General features: G+C 53.6%; 2 protein-coding genes across 6 annotated transcripts in view; one reads left to right on the forward strand and one right to left on the reverse strand.

Annotated features, from left to right (window-relative positions):
• Positions 1-1,633, forward strand: part of FCHSD2 (FCH and double SH3 domains 2) — a 317,324-nt gene extending 315,691 nt beyond the window's left edge. The window contains exon 20 of the mRNA XM_036860366.1: positions 291-1,633. Coding sequence (XP_036716261.1) covers positions 291-374 — 84 coding nt within the window. The 3' untranslated portion in view covers positions 375-1,633. The remainder of the gene's footprint in view (positions 1-290) is intronic.
• A 129-nt stretch (positions 1,634-1,762) lies between these two features.
• Positions 1,763-22,622, reverse strand: ATG16L2 (autophagy related 16 like 2). Of its 5 annotated transcripts, none has more exons than XM_036860367.1 (18): positions 22,473-22,622; positions 20,507-20,606; positions 19,881-19,983; positions 16,342-16,415; positions 15,784-16,035; positions 15,597-15,662; positions 15,141-15,248; positions 13,677-13,739; positions 12,964-13,072; positions 12,461-12,566; positions 11,621-11,691; positions 11,287-11,358; positions 11,054-11,174; positions 10,624-10,729; positions 9,804-9,953; positions 9,548-9,595; positions 9,324-9,425; positions 8,636-8,975 (listed from the first exon to the last, which is right to left on the reverse strand). In XM_036860367.1, exons 1-18 carry the CDS (start codon positions 22,588-22,590, stop codon positions 8,888-8,890), a joined length of 1,857 nt encoding a protein of 618 aa, XP_036716262.1. In that variant the 5' UTR covers positions 22,591-22,622; the 3' UTR covers positions 8,636-8,887. The 5 variants fall into 5 exon arrangements, with proteins under 5 accessions (XP_036716264.1, XP_036716265.1, XP_036716262.1 ...); XM_036860368.1 differs by having other exon boundaries at positions 8,965-9,041; XM_036860369.1 differs by lacking the exon at positions 13,677-13,739 and having other exon boundaries at positions 1,763-8,975.
• Positions 22,623-23,201: the final 579 nt, after the last annotated feature.

Raw genomic sequence — 23,201 nt, forward strand, 5'->3', positions numbered from 1 at the left:
ACTCTAGGCCTTTGCTTTGGACGAGGCTTTTAGGGCTACAAAGACTCTTGTGCCCATGAGGATTTCAGCCTAGGCAAGAACCTGAATCATGAGTTTCACATTTCATCAGAACAGTAGGTCCTTCTCAGTGTAAGAAGTTGTGAAAATTAAGTTGAAAGCACATTCTTAAGAGTATTTCTGAGAGCCCTGGGTTGCCCATGTCCTTGGATAAATGACTAGTTGGGGTTTGGATGCTTCAGGCACTGAATCAGGAAGCTGACTGACAATCCATGTGATGGTTTCCTGCTCAGGTCCGGGCAGCTCCGCCTCCACCTACGCAGAACCACCGAAGGCCAGCAGAGAAGATCGAGGATGTGGAAATCACACTGGTGTGATGATGGGTTTGCCCGTCCATTACTGCTACAATCAAGGCCAGGCTTAGAGTTTGGCCGGTCTTGTTTTTTAGGCACCTTTGCATGATGATGACTCGAACAGAGCAAATACAAGGAGGATTATATGTGACTGGGTGGCCTGGTAGACTCCTCCCATGTTTTGAATATTTTGTGCCTTTTTTTGTTGTCATTTTCTATGTCATCTCTCCTACCACAGCACAAATCCTAGAGGGCCCTAGAAGCACAGAGGGGGACAGCCCTCTTGCCTAACAGTGGCCCATTTTTGTATGAGACTCAAGACCAGGCCTCAATCAGGGCACAGTCACAGAGATACTGATCATGTGCACTCGTACAGTATATTACTGTGGCCACAAGGATGTGGCAAAGATTCTCATCTTGCTTCAAGTGGCTTTTGCTCATCTGATTGAGTTTAATCAGGTCATGTTGGCTACATAAGGAAGCAGAAGGAGGGATTTCAGGAGAGGCTGGCTCCTCCCCGCAGTTAGTCCCCAAATTGAGAAACTGAAACCGTATTGGAAAAAAATGGACTGCCCTGAGTTTAGCAACAATTGCATTAATGCACATCTCTTCCACAACTAACAGATTTAAAACAATAACAGTGTCCTATGTATTAATATTTATGCCATTCATTTAGTCTTAGTGGAGCTAACATGGAGGGGCTGAACTAGTAGCCGAATCTCATCCCATCACATAGACTAATAGAAAGGAGGCTGTGGCGAAAGCAGAAATGGAGCTTCCAGATCTGAAATGAGCCAATTTAATGTTCTTTTTATATTTGGGTATTTTTCATTTTAATTTTTGCAGCGTATACTATTCTGACCAGTATCCTTAGAATCTGAATGTCTGGATAAACTGGGGACACATACTTGCCTTGTCGAGCTCCTCTACTGGGGAGGCCTCTAGCATTATCTTATTCCCGAGCCAGTCCACTGGCCCAGGCAGCCACCCACCACATAAAATGCAGCTTCCCAGGTCCAACTGACCTGACATTTCCTTGGGAGGAAGAACCTGTGGCTCATGGAAACCAGCTTCCTGTGAAGGACTAAAGGATTCCACAGGTGCAAATTGACAAGTTCTCCATGTCACAGGGAGAGCCAGGAGTAGCCTTCTCTGCAGCTAACAAACCCATAGCAGCAGGCGTCCCAGAGTAGGCCTCTGGCGGCCCTCCACCTCCTATGGAAGATAGGGAGTGCATTACTTAGGGACTAAGGGATATTTGCCAGTGGCTTTTTTTTTTTTTTTTTAAGAAATCAAATTTGCAGAATTTAATTCGAAAGTTGTCTTATGCTTTGAAAACGCCATCCCTCCTAAGAATCTAAAAACTTGAAATGCTCGCCACATGTCCCCATGGGATTTTTGACCAAAAGTAAGGTCAGAGCTGAAGAAATTTTCGGTTAGTCCTTTGATCACTTCAGTGACAGTACCCAGTGATGAATCTTCTCTGTGATTTGAGGATTTTTGTTTTTGTTTTTTGCTTCTTAACCTGTTGATCTATTTGAGGTCTTTTTGTGTTTATCAAACTTATTCTTAAGTTTAAAAAAGAAATGAAAAGGGTGGGTTTTTTTTTTTAAGATTTTAAAGTTTGTTGACAAGTTAAAAATCTTCAAAGCACTTTAGAAATCTTCAAAGTGCTGATATCAGGCAGTTCTTGCCACCCAGTCTTGTATTCTCTCTTTAGCTAGCAAAATTGTCCTTGAATCTGGGTTTTCCACATTCTCAGAGGATTATTTGAAATCTTTTGTTATATTTTAAAATATTTTTTGGAAGAGCTGCTAATTTTATTTTAAAAAAACAAAGTTGTAAAAATATGCCTCCTTTTTAAAAAGAACCCCTCCCTCCAGGACATGTAATCCAGTGTCACAGTGCACACGGCTGGGCTCAGAGGAAGCACCTCTGTGCAGATGTGCTTTCTTTACAGTGGCTGTAAAAACTTTGTATTTATTATGTATAAAATGTTGAATAATAAAAAAATGGAATTAAGTTTTCTAAGTTTTACTTATAAAAAGATTTGGGTAAGCAGGCTTTTCCAAATACCCAGTGCTTCTTATAAAGACACTTCTAGGCCCTCCTTTAAACCCTACAACAGATACAGAGAGGGGGAAGTAAATTAATCCATCCATGGGACAAACAGTCCCGCATGCCACCCACCTGCCAGGTGTAATACCCTGAATGCTAGAGATAGAAATAAGTTGTGGTCTTGGCTCTCAAGGTTCTTTCCCAGTGGAGAAAAAAGGTATACACATGACGACAGTACTGTGTGAGGTGCTGGAAGGGAGAGGCAGAGAGTGCACTGAGGGAGCCGAGGAGGGAGCTCTGATTCTGCAGCTGAAAGGGCGAGAGGAGGGCCACTGAGTCCCCTCAGAGGATGTGACTGCTGGCTTCTAGGAAGTGGGCACTCTGGACTACTCTGTCCTTTCCTAAACCTCTACCCTGAGTAACAAGTCAAGGGAAGGAGATTTTACTGGTCTTGGGGGTGGCTAGAGGATTCCAGGTGAAAAGCCAAGTCCCTCTGGCTGCCAGCCGGCCCAGTGAGGACCAGAGGTCAGCCTGTTTGGGGAGGGGCCCCACAGCCCTCCTCTTCCAGAGCTGGGCATGTGCTATATGTATTCTTCCAGACGTTTTCTGTGCATAGAACTCATATGCACACACTGCCTTTTTATATGTGAGATTATATATTTAGGTTTACCTCATTCTTTTTGAAGGCTGCATTATATTCCACTGTTCGGATATATCATAATTTAAACATTCCTACAGTGATGGATGAGGAGGTTGTATCCATCCCTTTGCTATTCGAAAGTTGAAATTAACACCTTTGTACATAATTCTTTAAAAATTTGTTCCAGTAAAAATATTGGGTAAATTCCTAAATACGTAATTTGAGAGTCAAAAAGGTATGTGTGTATTTAATTTTGTTAGATGTTGCCAAATTGGCCTCCAAAATGACCGTATCCGTTGACACTCCCACCAACAGCGTAGAAGACAACATGGACTTTGGAGTTGGAAGGTCTGAGTTAAATCCTGCCTCCCACTTGACAGCTGTGGAACCCAGCTTCAGTGTCCCCATCGGAAACATGAGAATAATGCTGTGGATCCAAGAAGGACATGTAAAGTGTGCAGCACAGGGTGGTCACCACAAGCATTCCTCACCATCACTTCCCCCACCTTCAGCGGCCTCCCCTACAGAACTGCTCCTTGCTATCCTTCCAGCCTCCTAGTAACACAGGGCTGTCATGAGGCCCAATGGAAAGAGTGGGTGTGAAAGTGCTTCACCATAAATATGGTAAGGACTATCAGTGCACATTTAATATCATTTCCATCTTTTGCCTTCCCCTGCTAATGAAAGCTGCTCGCATTCAAGACTACTGTTGGCCCCAGAGGCCCTGGTCTGTGACCAGCAGACGGAATTAAGCTAATCGTCCCACCCCTGTATCATAGCTATATTGGGGCCTCCTTCATCACAGGAACTAAAGGTAAGGCAGCTGAACCAGATTCGCAGCACATCACCTAGATCCCTTTCTTCTATGACCCACCACCCCAGCCCACATCCACGGGCAGACAGAAGCAAGCGGGAGGGTATCTTCTGGCCTTAGCCCTGCCACCGCTTGATGGACGCCCTTTCCACTGGGCTGCCACAACCCCGGCTTTAAAAGAAGTAGAATGAGATGATTTCTAAGGGCTTATCCAACTCTTACGTTCTAGGTAAGTTCAGTTTCTAGATGCAGAGTGAGAACATCACACAAAAAGGTCACAATATTTGAGAACAGACTTTACGAACACAGAGACTTCTCAGGATGGCCAAAAGTTGAAAATTCAAGCCACTGGACTCTCCACTGGGACAGAGCAAACTGTCCTCTGGGTTGTGGTCACACCTGGGCTGCACTATTCACTCACTGCCCAAGGAGCCCGGCCAAAGCTTTCGGTTGTGAAGCCAGTTATTTCCTAACCCTCTGAGGGGCCTTATAACAAAATCTGGCTGAATCTTTGCATGTAATGCTTGTTATGAAGCTATTTTTCATGACTAAAATACAACCACGTTACAGAAATTTTAGTTTAGAAGGGAGAGAATTGTAATTTGTCCTGAAATCCTACAACTTAACCAGTATAAGTTTCCTCCTAGACGCTCCCTGTGTTTGCTGTTACTGCTTGATCTGCCAAGGACCCCATGAATGCCAAAGAGCATCTTGTTTCTGGACCATTTTCCCCTGGTCCCACTGGCCAAAAAAACAGATGCAGCATTTCTGCCATGTCTGTGTCAGAGAGCCCTGGTCTGGGAATATTTTCCTGGAATGTTATCCTGAAACAACAGAAATGGACACACCTCTTAAAGTTCACACCTCTTCCACACTGTGTGCTAAACACCTAAGCATGCTTTTTGTCACCCACTTGCTCCTATGAGGGGCAGGGGAAGAGCCTGGTCAAGAGGCCTGTATTCAAGTCCCTGGGCTGCCTCGATTACCTATGTCCTTAGGGTCATCCCTTCACCCTTCTGGGCTTTGCTCTTCTTATCTCTAAAGTGGGAATGAGAAGACAATACAAACTTCAATACAAACTTGGTAAGACCCAGGGGGATCAAATAAGATAATGTACAGATAAGCTGAAAGTATTTTTGACTAGTGGATGTGCATCTGTAAGAAGAAAACAACCTGTACCAGACACGTCATGTCACATCTCACAGATGGGTTCACACCTAGTGCCACCAGGATTCCTCCAGAGAACGATGGGCCAGGGCCACCTCTATTTGTTCAGTCAGCAAACTTACTGCCCCAGGCCACGTTCTGGGCATTGAGACACAAGTGACTCAGTTCCCATCCCCATCACCAATGGGCTCACATCTGGTGGGGGTGACATGGGAACAGCAGTTTCAAGCCAAGGTGCCTCTCCCAGGACAGGGAGATGACCAAGGGGCAGTAGGAGCCCAGAGCAAGAGCCTCTGTCATTTCTCCCTCTCAAGCTTAGGCAGGCAGAGGAGGTGGTACCCATGCCTGTACAACAGCCCCAGGGAAGAGCCCGGATCACCATTGGTGAGGCCCAGAGCCATGGAGCAGGAAGAGTCTCACAGATGAGGAAACTCTACCCACTGTGATTTGCCCAAGTTCTCTCAGGAAGATAACTGGGAGTAGAACCTAGAACCTGGCCTCCAGAAGGCCAGGCCAGCACCTCTCTGCGGAACCTAAGTCCAGTTTTTAGAAAAGAGCGAATCGGGGGCCTGGATTCTTATCCCTGCTCTGCTGTGTGACCCTGGTCCCTCTCTGGCCCTCAGTCCATAGGCACAGCAAGGGTGACACTTTTGACATTAGGGAACAAACTCAGGCAGGCAGCCCCTGCGTACTGAACACCTGAGGAGCAACTATTGAAAACCTGGAGAGAACCGGAAGCTCAGAGAGGTTTTTTTTTTTTTTTTTTTAAATACATCTTTGTTGGAGTATAGTTGCTTCACAACACCATGTTAGTTTCTGTTGCACGACAAAGCGCATCAGCCATATGCATACACATGTCCCCGTATCAGAGCGGTTTTAACCACAGGGTTCTATCCCTGCCCCCTCTGCTGCCCGGGACTGCAAAGACTAGAGGTGCAGCCTTCCCAGCTGGCACCCCTCTGAGCTCTTCCCCTGCTTGGCCTTTGCCAACCCTTTTCCCCACACTTGCCTCATTCCCTGGAATGCCCACCCTGTCTCTGGCCTTCCAGACTTGCTCCTCCAAGAAGCATTCCCTCCAAGTAAGTTAAGGTGTGCACGTGCTCCCTGAAGTGAGGCAGGCGTGTGCTAGCAGATCTGCCCCATGAAGAAAGGAAGGCTTAAGGGGAGTAAAGGGGTCACTGTCCCAGGAGTTGAGTCAAATAATTTCCTGAGCTCCCTTTTCTGCATTCTCTAAGCAGTCTTCACTGCAGTCCTGTGAGGTACTTGCCCCAGATGATGTAGCTGGTTCAACAGCCTCCCAGGATTCAAGTTCACCTCCCTCCTGGGGCCCTGCATGTCCCTCAGTTCAAAGGACACTAACCCCCCCAGGCTTAGGCCTAGGCACCCAGGGCCAGAATGGAAAAAGAGAAGCAGGGAGGGATTTAGTTTAGACAGAAAGCTAGAATCACCTACCCGATGGAGGCAGCGGGCACACTGCTGGAGCACGGCGGGTAATGCCCTGCAGCTCTGCCTAATTGGGTGCCCAGATTCTCTGACATTTTGTTTAAAAAAAAAAAAAAAAAAAGTATGACAAGAGTCACAATCCTGCTGTGCCAACTGTGATGATCTTATATCACTTACCCTCTCTGAGCTTCAATTTTCTCATCTGTGAAAGAGACACCTACATCACAAGGTGGTTGGGAGGAACAAGATACTGGATAGAAAGCACAGGGCCTGACGCAGCTCAGTAACGGTGGCTACTGGAAGCTTTGGCCTTTCTGGCCGTGAATCCCAGGAGGCGGGAGAATGGCCTTGGCAGACCTAGGCAGCTGGTGACTCCTGGTGGCCGCTGGGAGCCAGGGCATGAGGGCCAGACCTTCAGCAGTCTTAGATTCAAAAGATCCTGGACTCCTAGTCTTTGACTGTTAGACTTGCTGAGTCCTCAAATAATTTAGTCACTTATGAACATTTCCTGAGGCTTTCTCTGTGGCTCTGAGACCTGATCCCAGGGAATACTTTGCTCCCATCCTGGCCTCTTCCAAGAGCTTCCTGACTGAGATGGAGGGGGGCAGACACAAGCGGGGGGGGGGGGGCATAGAGATGGAAGAGGCTCCTAGCCAGCCTGGCAGGTGAGGAGAGGCTCTCAGTGAGGGGATCCTGAAGGACAAATTTGAATTAGGAGCTGGGAGGGAAGAACATTCTGGGCAGAGAGAAAATCACACGCAAGACACATTCAGAGTAGCAACAAAGTGAAGATGCAGCTGAGGCCAGCAGGGCCACGTCCTGAGGGTAAGGAGTTTCTCTTCAGGCAGTGCAGAACTTCAAAGGGTTGGATGTATGACCACAACACCTTAGAAAGTCACTCTGGCCGTGGCAAGGAGGGGACTAGGTGGAGACAGCAGGTCGAGGACAAGGTGGCCTGCAGTGGCAGCAGGAATGGAGAATTAGACGCAACAGCCCCACGCCTTGGTGCCCAAGAAGAAGTGGGGTGTGAGGGGAAGAGACGCTTATGACAGGGATAGATGATGCCTAGGAGGCAGCTGGGTATGTCACCCAGAGCTCAGGGGACAGCTGGGCTGAGGGCAGTGAGTGAGCTGGGATCAGCAGAGCGTAGATTTGGGTATTTAGCCAACACTTACACAGCCTTTGTCATGTGCCAGGAACTTTACAAATACTAATGCATCGAGTCCTTACAACAGTCTTTGAGGTAGATACTATTTTCCCATTTTACACAGGAGGAAACTAAGGCACAAAGACATTAAGTAACTTGCTCAAAATCATTCAGCTACTCAATAGTAGAGCAGAGATTCAAACCCAGACAGTCTAGCTGCAGAGTCCTGGCTCTCAGCTCTCTCCTGCCCATCCTGGAAATAGTTTCCAAAACCCTGGGACTCAGGAGAGACACTGTAAGGTAATAAAGGAGGCTGAGAGTTCTAGAGTAAAGCCTTGAATCTCAACTGAGCGGACCCCCAGAGGTCAGCCCCTATCACTCAGGGACAGAAGTCCCCTTCGATGCCTGGTGACTGGCAATGGCCGTCCCGCTGACCCTCCTCCACGCCCTAGGTTGGGGAAGGAAATGGAGTGCCCAGGTTCCACCCTGCTGGGTCTGCCATGTACTCCAGATGCTTGTTGTGTGGATTAAATCTGATGCTGACGTAAGCGAGGCCCAGGCCCAGTCCACGGATGTCCTCCCCGACACACAAGGCGTCTGCCTCGGGGGCAAGAACGTGGCCCCAGTCTAAAGGCAGGCCTCTTGTACCGAGTACCTGACATCACTCTGGTTTTTCAGGATCCTTTCCACAGGGCCCCTCTTGACTGTCTCCCCTGCTCCCTCCTCAGAATTCACACGGTTCTCCTCAGCCTCGGTCTACCCTGGGTGCCTGAAACAGAAGGGCCCAAGGACCAGGACCACCTTAGACCGAGGGTTAAATTTCTACTGCTCTAAAAGCCACTGCCCTTTGCTGCCTCTGGGCCTTTCTTCAAGCTGTCAGCACAGAAGGCGGGCCAGCTCTGCCCAGCTCTGTGCGGGAGGAGGAAAGGGAGCCAAGCCTGGGTCTCCTTGAGCCTCCACCCAAAGGCTTCCTTGTTCCCTGAATGCTGCAAAGAGGCAAGCACACACCAGTTTAAATGTAATTTTTTTCCACTTTTCCCAGAGAAAGTGAGGAAACAGAGATAAAAAACAATACAGTAATCCCCCCCAACCCACACTTTGTTTTTAAACAAACAAACAGGCCAGGTCCTGCCAGGCCTTCTTACCCACTAAATGCCACCCCCATCCCTGCACCCCTACTGGCCCTGGAGCCTCTGGGGCAGTGGGAAGCTGTCCTCTGGCTTCAGGCTTTGGACTAGAGCTCCAGCTCAAGCAGGAGAGTCGTGGCACTAGTGCCAGAGCACAACCTTCCTGGCCTGGTCCACGCTCACCACGTGGCTCCCAGAGTAGCACCAGGCCACGGCATTGACGGCAGCGCTGAGGAGAGGGAGAGGCAGGCTTCAGGGGGCGTCCGCAGCTGGGCTCTGCCCCTCATTACTGGACCTGGGCATTTTGAAGCCCTCTCTGAGCCCACCTCCTCACCTGTAAAATGGGCTCAGAGGGCTGTGGTGAGAGCAGACCCAAGTGCACATGGGAAAACACCTTGTGAACTGTGAAGGGCTCGGGCAGGGGGGGGCAGGGAATGGAAGGTACGGGACAAGGGCTGGGGGCTCCAGGATGCCCAGCATGTCAGGACCTGGAATCAGCTTAGCAGGACTGGGGAAGGGCTGGGGGTGGGGTACTGGCGCTGGGGTGGACAGGTGGGTGGGCAGTGGTCGTGCTCACCAATGGGGTCCCCGAAGGCTACTCTCCAGTTTCCCAGTGTCTACATCCCAGATGTAAAGGGCTCCATCCCAGGAACCTGCCAGTGCGTAGCTTCTGTCTGGGCTGCAGGGGCCACAGCACAGCAAGAGAGAAGAGATTAGAGGTAAGGACACAGACACACACCAACACAGACACAGACAGATAGGACACACTCAGGCATGGGTGCTGCGCTCTCATGGACACACCTGAACACAGCTTTGGTCCAGTCAGAACCGCACCTGAAGCCATCAGCCCTGAGAACAGACAGGGTCAGGTCAGAATGGAGGTGGCTCAGCCAGGAACTTAAAGAGCTTCCTCTCTCCGTCAAGGGCTTGGCCACCTCACCAGGCCCTGGTCCAGAGGGGCCTCCAGGGAGGGCCCCCCGCTGACAGGCCTTTTACAGGGGACAAGGCCCAGCTGCCACAGCCAAAGCCACAGGATCAGTGGGCACAAGGCAGGTACCTGAACACCTGGCGGATATTGCTGACACGCAGGTCGATGACCTTGAGCGTGTCATCTCGGGAACAGCTGAGCAGATGCAGCTGGTCGTGGCTGAGGCTCAGGGAGGTGACCCGGCCCTGCACAGGGATGACCTGGGTGCAGCGGGGTCCCCTGAGGAGCAGGGACAAAGATGAGGATGAGGAGCAGCCACCCTGACAAGGCTGCTCCTGACAGACTAACAAGTCCAGAGGCGCCCCTGGTCTCAGGCCACTAAGGCCAAGGCTGACAACTAATCGCCCACTGCAGCCAGCCCCTTCCAACGGGAACTTACTAAACCCTTGGGTCACTAAAATAAGTGCTGGGGGCGGGGGCGGGGAAGAAATCAAAGTCTGTCTTTAACTATGTGAAAGAGAGAGCAAAGGGTTTCAAAAGGCAATCTCTGCAGATGAGTAAGAAGCCTGAGGCAGGCCTGGCACTGGCTCTGGCACTGGTTCCAGCACTGGCTTTTATAAACCATTCAAGCCCAATGCTGGGCTCTTAGGCTCAAAAAACAATAAAACTTTTGTTCCTTTTGACTAAAAAGTGGTGATTACATGGGAAAAAAGAGCTTCTCCATCTTGGTTGGCAAGACCCAGGCAGGGTCCCTTGGTTGGACCAAGGGCCAATAAGAAGGAGGCACAGGTCTCCGAGGGCAGCTGAGCCTTCAAGGGGCCAAGCCCAGCACAGAGGCCACCAGAGCCTCGCTTCCCCAAGGTACCCTCAGCAGCTCCATGGCTAGAAAAAGGAAGAGAATACAGGAGCCCTGCCCCCACCTCCACCACCCACAGCCTGCGCCTATCACCTGCTGTCCCAGAACCGGATCTTCTGGTCATTGTGACCACTAATGATGACATGGTCCCCACACACCACATCGTTACAGTAGGAAAGGACATTGATGGTCCTGGAACCTAGGGACCAAGGAGTAGAGCCCCAGCCTCAGAGAAGGGTTATCAGGAGCCAACCCACTGGATGTATGGAGAAGCTGAGGCCCAGAAGCCCCAGAGGTAAGGTGTCCTCCCAAAACTAGAACCCAGGTCCCCTGTTTCCCAGCCCAAAGCCTGAGGTCACCTAGAAACCAGGGAAAGCATCATCGATGGGGGATAGAAGAGAGGCCTTGGGAGGTTTCATCCCAAATGCCTGTAAATCTTGGAGCCACTCCCAGAGAGCAGGCTGAGGTCCCTCATAGCCTGGCAGGGTCCTGGCAGTTAGGAAAGGGGAGCTTTGGGCCTCACAGTAGGCTCGGCCAAGGTCCCACTCCTTCACTGTCCGGTCCCGGCTCCCGGTCACCGCCTGATGCCTCGTTAGCTTGAATTTGGCAGCCGTCACCTTGTCTGTGTGTCCAGATAGTGTCTCCTGCCACCATCCCAGATATGCATCAAGGGTATGGCCAAGACCCCATAACAAACCCCTCCAGGCCCAAGGCATGACCCCTGACCCCCAGGCTGCCTCCCCAGTCAGGCCTTACCTTGGACTGTGCCTCCCCAACCTTCCAAAGCTGGGCGGCCTTATTGTAAGTAGCTGCCAGTACCTGGGAGCCCTGGGTAGATGGGAGGGGAAAGGATAGGTCCTGAACCTGGGCCTGGCCAGAGGCAACTGCAGGCCAGAGAGCTGGGGCCAGGGCTGCCTCAGAGCTTCCCCCAGCCCAGATCACCCAGGTAGGCAGAGGAGAATCGAGGCCCAGGGAGGAGGATTGTGTAGAGCTCTAGGATACCCGTGATGTTCCCTCAGGCCCCAAAGCCCCCGCCTGCCCAGTGTGGAGACTGGGGGAGGGACATCCTATGCCCCCCAGGTCCTCTCACCGAGGGGTCAAAGTCCACACTGGTGATGCTGCCGCCAGCTCCTTCAAGGGTCTGGTTGGCCTCCAGGCGCCCTGGGGGGACCAGGAGAAGGGACAAGTGAAATGAAGTCACTAATATCACGAAACAGAGGAGCCTGGACTGTGAGTGGGAAGATGAATCTCTCCTGAATTAGAGGACAGAAGTGCTGGGCCTGTTCTTGGGGGAGCGGCCGGGGTTGGGGGGTGGGGGTGGGGTCTAGCTGGAGGCTGCACCTTCCTGAACTGCCAGCAGAGGGCCCCGGGGGGCTGCAGGTCATCTCGCGGACATCTGGAAAAGACCAGAGAGAAGGGACTGTCCCTAGGTCACACGGCAAGCCAGAGCCAGGCCAGCTGGAGACTCACCTCCTCCAGGAAGTCTCTGGGAGCCAGCTCTCACTCCCCAGTACACCCCCACCCTACAGAGCACAGAGTAGATAGCTAACATTTGTCTCACAACTGAGTTCTGAGAGCTCAGTGACACTAGAAGAGGAGGTGGCCTGGTGGACCCAAGGGACCTGCTCCTCAAGGGCCTGTCCCTGTAGAACCTCATGACATGGTACCTCCACCACCCCAACAGGGACCATCTGAGTTTAGCCCTCCCCACCCTGCAGCCCTCGACTTCAGGAGGTGGGAGGCTCTGCCCTTCTTAGGAGCAGTGACCCCAGAACTCTTGCCAAGAGTGGCCAGAACTCTGGCCGCTGCCCACAAGAATGTCCCAGGTGAGGAAACACAAAGAGACTCAAGACCCTTCCCACCAAGGAGCAAGCTGAAGGTGAGGTCTGGAGAGAAAGGATTAGGCTGGCCTGTGGGCAGGGACCCTCACCTCCCACGACATTCCAGAGGAGGATGAGGCGGTCAGCCCCTCCGGTGGCCAGGAGGCTGCTATTGGGGCCAAAACGAACAGCATTGACCTCGGAGAGGTGGGCATCCTGTGGGGAAAAGGGGAGGTCGGTGCCCCTGGTCCTCGCCACACACGCCTCTTTGCTCACGCTCACAGCTCTATGTCACACATCCTTGCACACATCAGGTCTCTGTTCGAACACTGAGTTTCAAACTTAGCCCCACCAGGGCCCATCATCTCTGACTGGACCCCTGCAGCAGCCTCCCGCCATGTTCCCAATACTCCACTACCTGGCCTCGTGGTCTCCCGGCCTCCTGTCTCTCCCTCTCACTGTAAAATGCCGAAGGGCTCCCACCACAAGCTGTGGGAGGAAAACTCCTACTCCCAGTGAGGGGCCCATCCTTGCTTCCCCAGCCTCCTTGGACCACTCCTGGGACCTGCACTCCCATATCGTACCCCATGCACTTGGCCCAGCTCCTCCTTACCAGCACATCCTGAGCTCGGGTGGGAAGTCGGGCGGCCACACACACAGGGATGCTCTGGTATCGCTGCTCAGGGGCTCCCCCAATTGAGTGGCCTCTCCTCTTCTTGAAACTGCAGGAGGGGGTCAGGAGGGCATTCAGCAAGGCCTTCTGACGTGGGAGCCTCAAGCTCTCCTGAAGCAGCAACAACAGGAAGCAGACACGGAAGGCAGCAGAACATGGCCAGGAGGTGCAGCAGGCACGGTCCCCACCAGCCTCTGACCCCAGGGGTCAGTGTGGAGACAGTAGGGGCACCAAGACAGGCACAGAGGCAGGGCAGGGTTGGTGGATGCAGAGAAACCTCGGAGCAGGGTTTCAGTCCTGGCCTGGCCACTGCTTGGCACTGTGACCCTGAACGAATCCCTGACATTTCTGGGCCTCTATTTCCCAAATGAGTAGTAGCTCCTTTCTGGCCTCAGGCTGGAGCTTTTGGTCCCCTGTGACGACCGTGGATGAGGGACAGAGCCTGGAAGATAGCCAGGCAGGGGCTGGGAATGAGGCCATGCACCCAGCTCCTGCCTCTGGGACTCAGCAGAGGCTCACACACAGAGTGCTGGGCAACGAACGGAAGGACACACTGATAGACATACACAGCCCAAGCCTGGGCTCCAGGAGCCTGACACACACATCCAAGGGGCCCAACACCTTCACACACATGTCGGTGCACACACACTTACTCCAGAAGCCCCTTCACCACATCCACACAGCGGGACAACGTCAGGGAGGTGGCGGAGGCAGACCTGGGGCAGAATCGAGAGAGACGTGCTAAGGGACTGGCCAGTGGGTGTGCAGACAGCAGTCATTCATCCCTACACTCTTGAGCCGGGACAAGAACTTTGCTCCTCCAAGGCCAGGAGAGTAGGATGACCCAGAGGAGTCCCAGGAAGGTGGAGGAAGGGAGGGATTTGGAATGAAGTCTCCCAGTTTCACCATGATGGTTAAGAGCTGCCTCACCACCCAAGTGCCCCCCAACAAAATTTCATGGGAGGCTGAGCTGGGGCCTATGGAGGGGGGTAAAGGTGTCCCCAGGCTGAGAAAGCACAAGGCTGGGAGCAGGGGGCTGGGAAACCTAGATCCCAAAAATACCCAGGAGAGCATGTGTCCTGAGAAGACCTGGCCCGCCAGGGCTAAGGCTTTGGGGACTGCATCTCATGCCCCTCCCCAGGGTTCCTTCACTACCCCGAGGCCTGGACACCAGCGACCTGCAAAAGAGGGCTGGAGGGGCTTCCCTGGTGGCGCAGTGGTTAAGAATCCGCCTGCCAATGCAGGGGACACGGGTTCAAGCCCTGGTCTGGGAAGATCCCACATGCTGTGGAGCAACTAAGCCCGTGGGCCACAACTACTGAGCCTGTGCTCTAGAGCCCGTGAGCCACAACTACTGAGCCCATGTGCCACAACTATTGAAGCCCGCGCGCCTGGAGCCCGTGCTCCGCAACAAGAGAAGCCACCGCAATGAGAAGCCCGCACACCACAACGAAGAGTAGCCCCCACTCGCCGCAACTAGAGAAAACCTGCGCGCAACAACGAAGACCCAATGCAGCCAAAAATAAATATTTAAAAAATTTTTTAAAGTAAAAAATAAAAAAATAAATTCAAAAAAAGAAAGGGCTGGAGGAGAGCTTACAGGCTGGGGAATAGGGGGAGGGCAGTCTCAATGCCAGGCCAATCAAGACAGATGGGGGAGACTGGAGGTGAGGGGCATCCAAGACTGAAGCCTCAATCAGGTCCCACCCATATGAGCTCACATCTATACATGCTTCACAGGCATTCAGGTACGCTTACCTAAGCTTGTACACACATATGCTCTGATGTCCCTGTGTATGCACACACATGCCTGTGACAGCTGAACCCTGGACCTTGCCAACAGGTTCCCTCCTGGTCACACCCTTTCACCAGCCTGACATCCCACCCCCAGAGCTCTGGTCCTGGGAAGGAGGAAAAAGTGGGTGAGGACAGAGGTTGGGGTCTCAGACATGGCACTGACCCCAAGTGGCTCCAGGCACTGGAGGTCAGATCTGTCCTGGGGTCCAAGCTATACCCCAGTCTCTTCTTAAGCCCCTTCTCAACCCAAGAGCTGGCCCAAGGTCCTAGAGGAAGACTCTGGGATGGGACCCAGCTCAGAGCTGTGGGACAGTGCTCACCTGAAGGGTCTCTTCCATTTCTCACCAGCCTCACTCTCCAGTGGCTCAGCTGCCAGAGCCAGAGTGTCTGCTTCCTCTCTGATCCCATCGCCTAATGTGTCTGGACTCCTGGGGGAGAGAATTAAGCTCAGAATGGCTAAGGGACCAGGCCAGCCCCTCCGTGCCACGGTGACGATGTGCAGACCCAGAGATGAAGGTGTCCCTGTGGACGCACGTGTGGCGGGCGCAGGTGCTGGCTCCTACGACCACACGTGTCTGCACGTGTCCTGGGCTCGTTTTGCCTGGGGGCCTCGGCACCGCGGCTGTGCACACTTGCGGTCAGGTGCACCGGTTGCCGCAGGGAGGTGGGGGTGGGGTAGAACCGTAGCGGCCCTGGGGCAGGGCACTGCAGAGGTCGCGGGGCAGAGCCCGCGGCGGAGCCTCGGCAGGCAGGTCTCGGCGCATCCTCATTCTTACTCGCTTATGCTCACTGTCCGCTTGGCTGCCTTCTTCAGCTCCTGGGACACCCGCGCCTGCTTGGCCCTGGGATAGAAATGCCTCCTGAAAGTCGGGTCGCTCCGGTGCCCGGAAGGCCGGGCCGGGCCCCTCCCCCACAGGACACGCCACCGCTCACGTCTCCGAAGGGCAGGCCCAGCGCTCTCACCTCTCGCGGCGCTCGTTGCGCAGGTTGCGCTCGGCTGCGGCGCGCGCCTTGCGCCGCACCAGCCGATCCAGCAGGTCGCGTGCCTCCTCCTCGAGCCTGCGCAGAGCCGCCTCCTGGTGCCCGACGTGCACGCGCAGCGCCTCATAGGCCGCCCGCTGTGCCGCGTTCAGCGCGCGCCGCGCACCCACCTGTCCCGCCTCCTTCTCCCGCGCCTCCTGCAGCTGCGCCACGCGGGCCTCCAGAACTGCCAGCCTGGAGAACGCGGAGAACCTCCGTCACCGCCCTGGGGGAACCGGTCTCGGGGCTGGGACAGACTTGCCCCAGGCCACGCGGCCAGCCGGCCGGCTAAACCACGTCTCCGACCAAGCCTTCGGAGTCCTGCAGTTCCTGGCCTCTGCGACCAGCCACAGGCCTGGGGGGTGTTTGAGGACGTGGGGAAAGCTGTCGGGCCCTTCTGGAGACCCGCGGGATGACCCTGTCCCCTCCCCCTGGCAGTGATGGCCCCGAGCCTCCCCAAGGTGCGCGGGGAGGACCCCTCTCGCACCGCCCGCGCCTCACCTGCTTTGCCGCTCCTCCAGCTGTGATTCCAGGGTGCCCAGGGCCGCGCTCTTTTCCACCACCTGGTAGGCCATCTGCAGCGGCGGAGGGGCCGGACAGGTAGGCATGGGTGCCTCTGGGCAGGGCCTCCAGCCCCTCTCTGGCCGAGAGGCTGGTAGGACGGAGTCTATCTCTCCTCTCACCCGCTCCCTAGCTCAAGAGAAAGCTGAGGCGCAGACAGGCGTTGCACCAAGCACAGGAATGCACTGCTGTTTCAGGGATCAACGGAAGGGCCTTAGGCTCTGAAGCTTAACACCGGAGTTTCAATTCTGGCAGCGCCACTTATATTCTCTGTGACCCGGGGTAGTCATTTAACCGCTCTAAACCAGCTCTGTTTCTTCACCTGTCCAGTGGGAATGGTTGTGCTTACCTCATTGGGTAACACGGAATTACTATAAGGAATAGTATCTCAAATAATGATGATTGGTTATATAGCACTTAAGTGTGCTAGGTCTTATTGCAAGCACTCTACAGTATTAACTCTTTCAATCCAGTAGGAACTGCCATTCTCCCCATTTTACACATGAGGACATTGACACAGAGAGGTTCAGTGTCTTGCCCAAAGTCACACAGCTAAGTGGCAGAACTGAGATCTGAACCCAGGCCACCTAACATGCTCCAAGTAAAGCTCTGTGTATAGGAAGGGTTCAAGGGATGTGTGTTCTTTTCCCCACCTCTCCAAGCCCTGGCTTACCCAAGCATAGATCCCAGAGAGCAAGAAGGAGCTCTGAGCAGAGGCACACAGGCTAACAGGAATGGACTGTGGGAGCACCGGGCCCAGACTGAATACCAGAGCTGCCCCCAGCCCCAGAGTGGGGGTGAGCGTCATCTCATCTGTCCCCCGCCCCACTGAACAGTCCTTCATCCGAGAGCCAAGAGCTGGGGAAACCACAGAACTGAGGGGTCAGTGGGAGAGACAGATGCTAAGCAAAGCAGTTCCCACCACTGTGGCAAGAGGAATATGAAATAACCAAGGCTGGGGGCTCTTGCTGCTGACCTGTCCCTGTGTTCTTTCTCACATGGGCCTGGTGAGAGATGGGCTGAGGAGCAAGGTTGGTGTCCACCTGCACTGACTCCTGGTGTGAGTGGGCCGGGGTTAGGGACCCTGCACATTCAGGGTCCATAGCTGGCCCAATTTATAACACTTATAATTCCTTCCACCATTAAACAATCTGATCATCACTTCCATTTCCTCACCTGTCATATATTTCACTGATGTTTTGGCATTCAGTATTTTTTTGATGCTATTCAAAAATCCAAATAATAGAGATGGAAAACAGATTAGTGGTTAGGAGTTAGGGATGATTGGAGGAGAGGGGCGAGTTGTGACTAAAACAGGGTAGCAAGAGGGAGATCTTTGTGGTGATGAAATAGTGCTGTATCCTGATGGGCATGCAAATCTACACAGGTGACAAAATGACAAAGAACTATATACACTTCATACCAATATCAATTTCCTGGTTGTGTGTACTGTAGTTACATAAGATGTAAGCAATGGGGGATATTGGGTAAAGGGTGCACAGGACCTCTCTGTACTGTCTTTGCAACTTCCTGTGGATCTATAATTATTTCAATAAAAAGTTAAAAAAAAAAAAAAGTTAAAACAACAATAATACATGCTTGTTGTGATATGTGAAACAGTACTAAGAATTAAAGAAAAAGCCCCTCCCCATCCCTTGGCGTATCCAATGGGAACTGACTGGTTTGTGTCTGAGGACATGATGAGGAGGGAATGCTGAGGGCGAGGGGTGCGTGGAAGTATCCCAGACAAAGGGAACCATGAGCTCAGGGACAAGAGAGTGGCAGGAAATGCAACACTGAGGCCGGAGGACTCAACTTGGTAGCCAGGCTAAGGAGCTTTGGAAAATATGTACCAAACTGATCATGGGGAGAGGTGGTGAAAGGGGCTTCTACTTTTTTACTCTATGGGCTTCTGTTCTCTTGAAATGTTCACAACAAGCATGTATTTGTATATTAATTGTCTTCTTTTTAATGGAGATCATTTTTATTATTAAAATATATCACTCTGAGTGCAGAATGGAGAATGGATGGGGGTGCCAAAGGAGGAGTGGTCCAGCGAGGCATGAGAGTAACTTGGACCAGGCAGACAGGGCACAAAAAATGGAAGTTGATGGATTTGGAGGCAGGATCCATGAGCTGGTGACTAGCTCAGGATGGAGGGCTGCTAGGGGTTAGAGGTGTCCCTGGGTTTCCAGCCTGGTGACTACCAATGGAGGGGGGGATGATCTATCTCATTTATCACCTAGTCTACAAATATTCATTAGCATGGACTGTGGAGACAGGCCCCAGGGATACAATGGAGGCAAACCAAAGGCATCCCAGTTCTCGGGGTTGTCACAGCCCAGAAGGGGGCTCAGATTTTGAGAATCACCTCGCAAATGTAGAGTTGCAACTACAACAGGGGCTCTGAGGGAGAGGCTATCACTAGGTTCATAGCCCCAAATACACATTAGTTGAGCAAGTGACTTGGCATGCGGTAACTAGATAGGTGTTTACTGGCCCATCAGCCTCCTCCAGTGGACTGGAAGCTCCATCGGGCCAGGTCTTGTTCACAGCTGCATTGCCTATGCCTTGGATATAGTGATTGTCAATAAATATTTGTTGAAAGAATGAATGGAGATCACAGAAAGGGGATTTGTGGGGGAGAGAGTTCAAATCCTGGCTCCAGCTCTCTAAGCCTTCGTTTCCTCTGAAATATAAAGTTGTGGAAGATTAGCTGAAGTAACGCTTAGCCCAGCGTTCTCAACGTGGTGTTGGCCATATAATCACAGGGGCGATGGTTAGTCTGATTTTAGATGTGAAGTCCAAAAAGCAGCTGAGCAAGAGAGTCTGAGCTCATAAGAGAAGGCTGAGCTAGAGATGGGTCTGGGAGTTAGCAAACAGAAAGTCCTTGGGAGTCAGTTAACCCACCCAAGCTCCAAAGAACACCCACATCTGAAGGGAGGGGGATAAAAAGGAGGGAAAGTAGCCAGAGAAGGAAGTTCAGAAGCAACAGCTACAGAAGTGAGAGGAAAACCAGGAGAGTGTGGTGAAACAGAAGCCAAGAGACACCATGGGGCAGGGGCAGGGGGAAGCAGTGTCAGGTGGGGCTAGCATACCCTGCCATGGAGGTGGACCACCTCACTTTTGTCTGCAAATGTGTATTGAGTGTCAATTGGTACTGGGCCCTGAGGTTTGCAGGGCAAGTGGTGAGCAGAGCAGGCTGGACCATCCAGAAGGGGGAACAGAGGCTGCCTGTTTCCTGCACCCCTCACACTCCTCCCTGAGCTCTCACTGCACTTCCTCCAGCTGCTATTGGAGCCCACTTCATCCTGGGCTGCCAGGGCCAAGCTAGAGAGCACTCGGACCCCTGTCTGGCCTCAAGGCACTGGACTTTGGAATCTCCCTCACTTGCTGGCTCCCTTGGACGACATGTCCCAGCCCCAAAGTTCTGGATCCTGGGCCCACCCCATTCTCTCTCAGACCCCTGCCCAGCCTACCTCTCCACACACCAACCGGAGACCCTCCTCCTCCTCTTGCCACTTCACCCTCAGAGCTGCTGGTGATGGGACTCGGTCTGAGTCAGGCCCTGACTCCTCCTCCCTGTCAACCAATCAGAGAGTGGTGTTCATTGTCCCTCCATTCACCCAGAGGATACACACGAACAGTTTGAAACCAGAGCCATGAACTTTCTCCTGAGGAAGGTGGGAGCCAGAAAGTCAGTAGAGGAAAGAGCAAGTCTCCAGAAACTAGAGCTGCCCGTGAACCTCTGCTCCTGGATTCCCCCAGGCCTTGAGTTCCCAGGCCAGGACCCCCTCAAGAAGCACTTCCCAACTCTTTGAGCCCCAATACATTCCTGGTTTTCATCTTCGCTCCCTCTTTGGAATAGGTGGCATCGTGTCCTTTCTGTAGGCATCAGGTGAGGAGCAAACAGAAAAACACAGAGGTGTGTGGGCGTGGGAGGACAAATGCAGAGAGATAGACATTCTGAGCAGCTGGCCTGGGGGAAGGCTCGAGAGCCTGCCTCCCCCTCCCCTGGGCAGCAGCCAAGGGCCAATGAGGTGCCGGGGTGGGGGCAGGGCCCAGGCACAGGAAGCCCACTGTGACCACAAACACAAACACTCACCAGGGGCCCTGGAGGAGAGCCCGAGTGACATAGGTGGGCTCTGGCTGCAGCTTCTCTGAGAACTGGGCCAGCAGCTCTGCTTTCTCTATGAGACGGTTATCTGCGGGTGCAAAAAGGTGAGCCTGGAGCACAGACAGACACTTTCCAGCAGACTCTAGGCATACAAGTTACCTCTCTGGCTGGGAGGGCTGCAGGAGCCGAGGGATGCAGAAGGGGGAGCTACTGGCAGGCTGGGCTCTGCCCTTGCCTGAGGGGTGTCTGTGCAGCTCCATCAGGACCTCCAGCCCTTGCACAGCTTCTAAGAGCACAGCCCCCAGGCCCTCCCAGGAGAAGACTTGCTCTCCCAGGGACAGAGAAGGACGACCACTGCAGGGGAAGGAGATGGCTGAGTACTGCCTGCTGAGGTTCTCAAGGGAAGGAAGGGGCCAGGGGTTGATCCCCAGGGCGGGGCCTGTCCCCAGACAGTGATGAAACAAACTGAGCTCCACTAGCCTGTGGCCTTTGGCAAGATACTTCCATTCCAGGGGCTCTTTCTGGGCTAAAAAACAACCCTGACTTCCCCAGGGTTGGTGTAAGGCTCCCCCCAGGCCAGAACAGAAAGTCCTTGAGTTTGTTAGTTTCTGCTACAGACCCTGGAATACAGCCTCTCCACCCCCACCCATGGTCACTTCCTCTTTTCTCACCAGGTCCAGGGTAGGGTAGAGATGGTAAGCCCAGGCCTAACTCCTCAGCTCCTTTCCCTCTTCCTGTCCCCTACCAGTCACCTAGGTCACCTAGGTTGCTGGCCTTGTTCTCACACAAAACCCCACCCCAACCCTCAGGGCATTGCTCTGCCCCACCATCACCCCCAGCAAATGTAAAGAAGATGCCATTTTGTCCAGTTTATGAGTGAGAAATAGGAGGCTTAGGGGTATGACCTGCCCAAGACCACAGAGAAGACTGGACTTCCAGTGTCTCTGAGTTAAGCCCTCCAGGATCACTCCAGTCCCACAGATTTGCAGCTCCCAGGGGATGGGGGTGACTCCCTCAAATTGGACTGTTCCATTGTCCATCAGAGCAGTGGAGAAGTAAGGCTGCCTAGAGGCAGGGGGCTGGCCTCATATACCTGAACAGAGAGGACCTGCAGCCCAGAAGGCTGCAAAGAAATCTCCCAGGAAAAGAGCAACGAATTCAGTTGTGGGGCTGGGGGGAGATGGTTAAGCAGCAGCCAAGATAAAGACCAGTGATGGAGCTGGAGGGACTGTGATTAGACTTTCAACCCCAGCCATACAATCTCAGATGACCAGAGGTGCTACACACAGGTGCACACCTGTTCATCCTGGCTTGAACTGCCATACCCCTTCCTGACCAGCTCCCCAGAAACACTCTGAGAATCTGACTTCCCCAGGCTCAGCCACCTCCCTCCGCAGCCTGGATCCCCCTTCTTCTCCCTCAGGCTGGGGTTGGTTGGGCACAGAGATGCTCCAAAAACCTGAGCCAGGATCACCTATCAGTGGCAGAGCCTCAGACTCTGAACTCCCTCCCTAGGGATTCAGAGTTTAAAAGTAGCTGCTCTGGACAGCCCCGAGATCTTTCACTGTGCTTATGGGGACCAAATGGACTGACCAGGCTCTACCCCGGGGACGGCCCAAGAAGGAGAAGTCTAAAAATCCAACATTCGCGTATGAACGCGTGCACAGGAAGCCCAGCCGGTGGAAGGCAGAGCCAGGCCCTGAGGGGCGAGGAAGAGCAGGAGCACTAGGGGGGAGCTCCGTCCAGGAGGGGGCTCTGAGCAGAGCCTGGGCTGGAAAGGGCAGGAACGCTGGCTAGTCGGAGATAGCGCGTAAGAGACAGCGAGTCCAGCAGGCCCCAGGCTTCGGAGGCGAAAAGGTGTCCGTGACTTGGGTCACAGCCGGAGGGGCCAGACAAATCCTTCCCCGCGCCGGAGCCCTATCCCCTCGACGGCCCCGGGACGCACTGCACTCACAGGCCGGCACCAGCTCCAGGAAGAGGGACTTTTGCGTTCGGTCTCGCTGTCGAAGCTGCCGCACGATGTGACGTTTCCAGCGGGCGGCGGGGACGCCGGGGTCGCTGGGCCCCGCCATGGCCGCCCTCTCCCGCCTGCACCGCGCGCTCCCCCCGCCGCAGGAGGCGCGGCCGGGCAGGGGCGGGGCCCCAAGGGGACTCCGTGACGTCAGGGGGCGGGCAGCGGCGGGGATTCCCCGGATTGTACTAAGAGTGGTCTTGGGGGGGAGAACGGAACGAAAACGTATGGGGGAACCGCCCCAGGGTCTAGACCACCCGGATCCCACAAAAACTCTCACATGAGTGGGGTCTCCTATAGCTGTCGGGGCAGAGAGCGAGGAGCGAGATCGGAGCGATCTCCGGGGCGGCTTCCCCCTCGCCTGTTGGCGCGCTCCGCAGGCGGGGCCTCCGGGGCCTGTGTTCCTTAACCCCACTGTGCCCGGACTGAAGTCAACAGTAACAGACACTCTAAACCCGGGACCTGGAGACCCCCTCACACCCGGACCCTGCCCTCGAGGCTCTCAAGATCCGTGAGCGGAGGCGACACAGACACAAGGCAGACAATGTTTGACAGCGAGATAAGAAAGCACGGAAGAGGAAGGGACTGAAGGGAGGAGGCCCTGCTTTGCGGAGGTGATGGCACTGAGTTGGGTCCTAAGGGAGGCAATAGGCATTGGCCAGGAGGAGAGAG

Source organism: Balaenoptera musculus, chromosome 8, assembly GCF_009873245.2.
Source record: "Balaenoptera musculus isolate JJ_BM4_2016_0621 chromosome 8, mBalMus1.pri.v3, whole genome shotgun sequence".
NCBI lineage: Eukaryota > Metazoa > Chordata > Mammalia > Artiodactyla > Balaenopteridae > Balaenoptera > Balaenoptera musculus.